The 7,962-nt window shown below is 39.8% G+C and overlaps 1 protein-coding gene across 2 annotated transcripts; it reads right to left on the bottom strand.

Annotated features, from left to right (window-relative positions):
• Nucleotides 1-1,147: 1,147 nt before the first annotated feature.
• On the bottom strand, nucleotides 1,148-7,148 carry LOC135468431 (uncharacterized). 2 transcript variants are annotated; one of them, XM_064746692.1, is made up of 4 exons: nucleotides 7,004-7,148; nucleotides 4,544-5,082; nucleotides 3,900-4,096; nucleotides 1,148-2,709 (listed from the first exon to the last, which is right to left on the bottom strand). In XM_064746692.1, exons 2-4 carry the CDS (start codon nucleotides 4,713-4,715, stop codon nucleotides 2,149-2,151), a joined length of 930 nt encoding a protein of 309 aa, XP_064602762.1. In that variant the 5' UTR covers nucleotides 4,716-5,082; nucleotides 7,004-7,148; the 3' UTR covers nucleotides 1,148-2,148. The 2 variants fall into 2 exon arrangements, with proteins under 2 accessions (XP_064602762.1, XP_064602761.1); XM_064746691.1 differs by lacking the exon at nucleotides 7,004-7,148 and adding an exon at nucleotides 5,997-6,103.
• Nucleotides 7,149-7,962: the final 814 nt, after the last annotated feature.

The raw sequence follows: 7,962 nt of genomic DNA, 5'->3' as shown, positions 1-7,962 counted from the left end.
TGTATTCTCATGCCTGTACAAGTGATTTGCTGTTTAGAATGACATAATATTGTATGATTATTTTTTTTTTTTTTTTTTTGGATTGGTGTTTTACGCCATACTCAAGAATATTTCACTTATACGACGGCGGCCAGCATTATGGTGGGTGGAAACCGGGCAGAGCCCGGGGGAAACCCACGACCAAATATTGTACGAGAGAGTAAGTTGATCAAAGCGATGTCAAACAACGTGCGTCATCTATTCTTGTACATGGTTTGCTGTTCATGAAACTGTAGGCTTCTTATACACTGCAGAAGTTTGCGAAATTAACAACAGACAAGACCGTGCACCATTACATGATATACGTGCAATAATTGGGTTCAGCATGCTATATCAACTGTATAAGGCATCAGGTAAAATAACTGCAGCTTGTCGCATAAATTGTATGGTGTACAGCTAACTGTGTCATTCACAGGTGAAAGCCATGACAATGACTCAGATTGCTGTGAGACACTGTCAGAGCAAGGGCTGGATTCGGAATCTGATGACTTCTTCTGGCTTTGATGATGACTTCTTCTGGCTTTGATGATGACTCGGACGGCTGCGAGACTGTCAGAGCATAGGCTGGATTCAGGAATCTGATGACTTCTTCTGGATTTGATGATGACTCGGACTGCTGCGAGACTGTCAGAGCATAGGCTGGATTCGGGAATCTGATGACTACTTCTGGCCATGATGATGATGCGGATTGCTGCGAGACTGTCAGAGCATAGGCTGGATTCGGGAATCTGATAACTACTTCTGGCCATGATGATGACACGGATTGCTGGGGGAGACTCTCTGAATTAGAAATTTGAAAGACTACTTCTGACCTTAATGTGTGAAAACTTTTTCATAAGAACATTTTTGAATAGCCCATGTGAGACACATGTTCACTGGGTTACAATCATCCATTACTGGTCATTAACAAGCTGATATGCAACCTGATTGTACCACGAATAGGTGTATATAAACAAGAAGACGATTAAGTCTTACTGAAATCTTGAACATTGTATGGTTCACTAAATGAGTTACTAATAGTATTACCCTCTTGAGACATAATACAGGTAACCTTTTTGTGTTTCTTTTCTGGTTTGACAAAGGTACTGCCTGACTACATAAAAATCATATCACAACCCACAATCAACATTTATTGACACAAATTTATTTTTTCTTTCTAAATAACTAACAAATTTTTGGAATTCTTTGAAGTTTCTGTACTTTGTTTTCATGAAATCACATTTTTGTAGCCATGTTATAGATCTGAATAAGTAAACAAAATTCATTTCATGGAATGAGGTTTTCTTTGACTCACATAGCAACGGTTTCTTGAACAGACACTGAACAGTTTTGTTTCTGTGGATCCTACCATTTACATTCACTTCCTGAAAACAGGGGCTGATTTCACCATCTGCTAGTAGTGTTACATAAATAGTAGTGTTACGTAAATCAAGCCTAATTCTTCTGATTTTGGGGACATTTGCTCTGCTTTTTGTAACCAATATACATGTACTATAGCAGGGATATTTAGTTTCTTTTTTATCCCCACATGGTTAGTCCATCTAATGGGCAACATATTCTTATCTACTTTTCCAAAAATACTGGGGGAGAAAGGTTAGAAATTCTTTGCTTTCAGCAATACTAATATGAATTAGAACAATTAGGGTAACTGCTGTGTTGAAAGCATGCCTACAGAATTGTCTGCATCTGTGGATACATACAATTATGTCCCTTAACTCTTCCAATATGATCTTAAATCTTGCTGCAGATATAAAGGGTTTGCAACGACAAGCTGTTGCGTTTACACCTGTTCTGTTTCTATGGAATATTACACAATGTGTCTACGTGTATAACTAAACAAATGCAAATTCGCCAGATTTGCAGCATCCCGCAAAATGTTGATGTCATCTTGCACTTAGGTCCCATGTTAAGTGAATGGACATTGTTAAAAGATGGATGTCAAATACTCAAACGACCAACAAAGAGACTTGTAAGCTACTTAGTGAGCTCCTTGTCAAACTGAATTCCATCATACGGTTACCATCTGCAATATTTCATGTACATGCCCCACAATGAATAAAGTGCCATTTCGTTAACAGTTCACCATATTCCTGAAACAGGTTGCACATTTCAGTCCACAGTACAAGGGTCGATGTCAAACTGAGCTTCAAAAATAAGGCGCTGAATTTTTAGTTTAAGGAACTCTTTCTTCTTCCCATTTTGCACATTGGCAAGTTGCATTCCAACCATTTGTCCAAATAAGGAATCCAGACTGGGCAAGTTTGGTTGAGTTCCATGTGCTAGTGAGGTGCCAACCCTGGTTGACTGAGACAAGGTCTGTGCTAGAACTGGTTTGACTTGCCTCTGGGCCCTGTCAGCTAATATACCCGAGTGGTCCATGTTGGTTGACCTAGATTGGGTCTCTTGAGCTGATTCTGCTCGCCTTGGCACTATCTGTCCAACAGCTGAGCTGTTGCTGTGCAAGGCGATTGGCTGAGGTGAAACATGTACTTCCTGTCGAACAGGCGGAGACATAGGTTCCCTGAGAAGGTCAGATTTACCTTCCCAAGATTCATCGTCTTCGTGTTCCACTTTTAACCGCTTTCGAGCAAGTAAAGTTAAATCTGTGTTTTCTTCACAATATGAGATGTCTCCCAGACTCTCTCCTTCCTCATCATCTCCTGGAGACCACTGGGAAAGTAAGATGTGTACACGTACCAAGTGTAACAGTAATTCATGAACCTTTTACATCAAAAGAAGTTTTACTTTTACTTTTCAAGTAGAACTGATTACCCAGAGGTGGATTCCACAAAGTTGCCTTATTTTTGGACCATAGAAATTGAAATTAGGTATGCTTAGCACGTGCTAAGACAAAACTGTTGCAATTTCAACTTTTCGGGCCACATGTTATGCATTAAATTGAACTTTAAAATTTCGACTTAGGAAAAAAAATCACATCAAGGCATCGCCGACTGAATGACATGATTTTACCCAGATACCTAAACGGCTAAGCAATTATGGAAGTGATTCCGTAATTTTACACCAAATACTTTACCAAAGATTTGCCATCTGTCAATTGTACAAGTTACAGTTTCTTAACAATTACACAGTGGACACTGATGATGTAACAAAGAAGACAGTCAATCCAATATTCAAAACAATCTCAGCTCAATACTCAAAACAATCTCAGCTCAATACTCAACACAATATGTCTTGTGACAATGTACTCATTTATCTGGCTGGGGCTTGGCAATGTATGGTACTCAAGTCTCAGGGCAATTTACTTACATCACAGCAGTCATTTTTCATGGGTGGAAAAAGAACCAAATGTAAACTCAATATTCAACACAATTTAAGCTCAATACTCAACAGGTGAATGCAAGCGCAACACTTCACACAATATGAGTTCAATTCTGATCACAATTTTAGCTCTCATACTCAACACAATTTAAGCTCAATACTCAACAGATGAATGTAAGTGCAATACTCCACACAATATGAGCTCAATTCCAACACGTTGATATTTGCAATAGCTGCAACGTCACCTAAGGACCAACCCTACAACTCCTGTCAATTTCATTTCAAATGAAGGTTTTCTCATAGATTCAGCCGTCATTTTTTAACCCAATTACCAACTCCTTTGTAAATTTGTTGGTCATCCTGACCAATGTACGGGGAAACATTTGCAACATAAATGCAGATATTGACGAGAGATGTATGACTGGTCCTTAATCAGTTACAGCCCATGTCCTTATGCTCTCAAACCCCTCTTTGAGTAAATGCACCATGTTAAAAGGTAGAAAAATAGGATGTAAAAAACTGACAGATGACTTAATACAATATATAGCTGCTTATTGCATCAAAAATCATTTCTATCTTACCTCAGTGGAGTACCAGGATGATGACTGTCTGCCTCTCAATGAGTCTTTCAGAAATGAATCCAGGACATCAAAATATTCCCACTTAGACCGATAGACCTCAGAGTGACCATCACCATTCCTCTCACTTTTCTCTATTTTCTTCTTCTCTCTGCCATAATATGTCCTTAGGTTTCTGTATCTCTCTTTCACTTGGTGCACTGACAATGAAATTCAATTAAGATTCATTTTATATTCAAAACAGTAAAGTACAACGCTGTTTCATCCAAGATATTCTTTAAATGAAATGGATGAATTAAAATGTAAAACCCATGCCAAGCACTGTTAGCTATCATGAAAGCCTCCGATATATCAGCCATGCAGTTAGGGGGTCATGTGCTTATCATTTTCCAGTGTGTCTGGATTAAAATGGTCAGTGTTTTGATTGTTCTCAGAATTATTGCAAGGACCAGATTTAACTGTTAATGTGAACCAGAATTCACAATCCCGTAAACTTCTCCGTGGAGGTGATTTTTTTTATTATTTTTTATGTAATTTGAGAGAATGAAGAAGGCTCACTATAACAAACACTTTAATGTTGCCTAATAAGAGTTAATATATATGTGTATAATTTATTCATCACTGATAAGGCCAGTCTTATGACTCACCTGTCATGTTCATTTCATTGGCGACAGCGTTGTAGGCTTCATTCCTCACATAGTTATCTTTATACCCCTTGCAACTTACATCCCAAATTGCAGGGAAGCTGCGAATTTCCTCGATTATTTTATAGATCAGTGCACTTCTCTCCTTAGCGAGGTCCATTGTAGTGGTTGTCATGTTTGAAACAGGACCAAGACCAAAGCTGGAAAACTTATAATGTCAGTTTTTAAATTTTTTAAACCATAAACTAGAAATTTTTGAATGACAGTCACATGCCTGTGATGTTCTGGCTTGGACATCCACTTGATGAAGACGAACCAACATCAAATGGTTTGGGATTTGAAAGAATCATGTGATACAGAACTGGTCCATTTTCGTGCAGACATGCACTGCTGGGTAGGTGTTGAGCTCTTCACACATTGCACTGTGTAATCTTTGCCATGTTACATGTTAGGGGTCATATGATTAAGTAGTCTCTCAACAGATCAAAAGTCCTTTGCAGAAAGCTGGTCACCCTGCTTCTTCCTACTTTCTGCCAGGTAACCTACATAAGGTGCATGAAAACAAATATGCCATGACATCACAAGTAAAAAATTCTGACAGAAGTGTAAGAGAAGCAATGTAATGCAACATGTCGTTACTCATTGCACCTGTACAGTCTTCTGCATCATGATTATCACATATTTCTGTTTTCAATAACCACGTTCAGTGTATATTTATTTATTTGTTTGATTAGTGTTTTACACCGTACTCAAGAGAATTTCGCTTAGACAACGGCGGCCAGCATTACGGTGGGAGGAAACTTGAAGTGAGGAAACCCATGACCATCTCCAGGTTGCTGACAGACCTTTCCACATACTGCCGGAGAGCAAGCCAACATGAACTCACAGCGACAGCAATAGAGGGAGGCTCCTGGTACATTGCGTAACGCTGGCATGCTGACCCCTCGGCAAGTAGCCCCCCGACACACGACCTCCCTATTCAATGTATAAGCCTAAACCTAATTCTACAGAACAGGAAACACTGTAGTTCTAGAACTTACACCGCGATGATTTAACTTATATGTGATATTCACAGTGCATCGGCAGAGCTGATGAATTTCAGAATCGAAAAGTAACTGGGTAAGTTGAGTTGGGGAGGGTATATACGTATGGGTGAACACATGAATAGTTCAAAGCATAATTAAAATGGTGCAACATTTTAAAAATTTCATATATGTATGTATTGGGCTGCCAGTAATTTTGATTTCATTTGTAACAAATACAAATGCTTAACTGCTGGAAACGACTAATGAGGCCGTGTTTCCACGGTACGATTTATCGCATCGCCCACAACTTGGTGGGAGAGCGGATTCAAGCTTGACTTCTGTCGTAACTCGTGATCGCATGGAGAGAAATATGACACGTATTCATCAATGAAAATAGGACACTGCAGAGACTACATTCCAAACACACGCACTGGTATCTTGTCCAAACAATGCGAAGATCAAATCATGTTGCATTCAAAGTAAAATTTGGTCATTTCTTCAAGTTTCATCGATTCGAAGTCGCCATCTTGATCGAGCGCGACAGCACGTGACCAAAACATCTCTGCCTCAGACAACGCGACCCGACATGGTGCAGCTTATCGCTGGGACTTTTTTTTTCTTTTTCTGCTGCTTGTGTGTGGGCCCGTTGGGAGTTTAGCATTGTTATCCCTTCCTTCGATTACTTCGGTAAACTTTTAAACCTTGAAGGCGTCCAAGTAGTTCGACGCACTACCAAAGTATTTGTGAAAATGGCTTGTTTAAAGGCATTTATGATTACTGAAAAACAAACGAGGGACAGGGGTGCATGACAACAGGGTAAGGTCAACACTGAAATTTATTCCAGGATGGCTATGGATTCCACGAAACTGCTTTTAACTTAGCGCTAATTATAAATCTGACGGGTGATGTAAACTACTATTCTTGGATTCATACATTTAAAAAAATACACAGTTCAAAATTTTTTGCCAAAAACTGAAGAATAAACTTTACTGACATTATGATCATTACAGTTTGTAGAATGAACACGGATAGAGTAATTATAGTAAATTCGAAACTGTGTGTTAGCTAGCCCTTGGACTAAAAGCAAATATTATATGGCTTGTTGAGATCCCTTTCCGTGGAAAGAAACATGTCAAGTGAAAACTGCTATAAATATATAAATATTTGGTATGGATAAATACTTGGCTTATTTGATTCACGTCATCATCACGTGTTCGTTTATTCGATTGTGTAAACCATGCAAATTTATGGCTCGAGGCAAACAATCGTATACAGTGACCAGAAGTTCAGCATTCTCCACGGACAACTAGTGCAGACTCTAAGAAGTGACTGTATCAAGGGGTGTTATGTAAATTAAGACAGGACTTCCCTTTACGAAAGTGACGCAACGGTCAAATCAGGCAAAATGTATATTCAGGAGCAACTACAGAGTAGTGACCTGGATTTGCGGCTTTCAATACCCAGATGGAATTTCTCCAGCAACTTGATGATCTCATCCAAATCGGCGTCATCATAGCCCTCTTTTAAAACGTCACCGTATGCTGCTTTATGCTCGTCGTTTTCGAAGGCCATTCTGTTTGTTGTGCGGAACACGTATTAAGCTGAGATTCCATATACGCGGTATGCGGTTTGCGGTATACGGCACGCGGTACGTGGATACGGCATGCGGTATGCGCTTTCTCTGATTCCATTTATGCGGTAACCTATGCGTTTTCTTTCATTCATGGTGCGTTTTTATCAGAGCAAACATGTCGCATTCCATAATTTCACGACGTGTGGCTTTAGAGCAAGATTCAGACCTTGCCATAATAGCAATGTCATATAAGTTGTTGCAACTAAAGAAGCGTAAAAAGAGAAAACACCGATGGTGGGTCCACAGTATTTTGCGGCAAAGAGCTCAGCAGGGGGCTTTCCGAAAACTTGGTCTCGGAATTGCAGCTGGATGGAGAAAAATTCCAACAGTACTTTCGTCTAACCAGAGAACAATTCAAACGAGTTCCGACCACGTGTCGGGGAAACACCCCACCAGTGACGTCATTTCTTGGGATACCCTGTCCGGTTTTGAAAACGCATACCGCACCGATCGCTACATGGTGCGATTGATTTTGCCGTATACGTTTCCGCATGAAAAAACGGATCCGCGACCGTACCTATGGAATCATTGCAACTTATTTTAACTATTTCGATTTTTTGCCGCGTACCGCATACCGCGTACCGTATACCGCTACCGCATGTAAGGAATCTCAGCTTTATGGTATATATCATTTAGCGTTCTCCTCTTGATCTTTCAGATGCCTCCATGAGATGAAAGTTATGCAATCTTCTGATGATCTCACTGATGACGTCATCATCTGGAGGGTGATTCTCGCTGTCGTCTGTGCGAGCGCCTGGCGCAAT

This window comes from Liolophura sinensis, chromosome 6, assembly GCF_032854445.1.
Source record: "Liolophura sinensis isolate JHLJ2023 chromosome 6, CUHK_Ljap_v2, whole genome shotgun sequence".
Classification (NCBI taxonomy): Eukaryota; Metazoa; Mollusca; class Polyplacophora; order Chitonida; family Chitonidae; genus Liolophura; species Liolophura sinensis.
This window is presented reverse-complemented; position numbering and strand designations above follow the sequence as displayed.

Coding starts and splice junctions, on each gene's coding strand:
- LOC135468431 (XM_064746692.1), bottom strand. CDS start 4,715: ATGACAACCACTACAATGGACCTCGCTAAGGAGAGAAGTGCACTGATC. Junction 4,097..4,543: donor CAATGAAATGAACATGACAG/GTGAGTCATAAG, acceptor TTTCATTGTCAG/TGCACCAAGTGAAAGAGAGA. Junction 2,710..3,899: donor CATCCTGGTACTCCACTGAG/GTAAGATAGAAA, acceptor TTACTTTCCCAG/TGGTCTCCAGGAGATGATGA.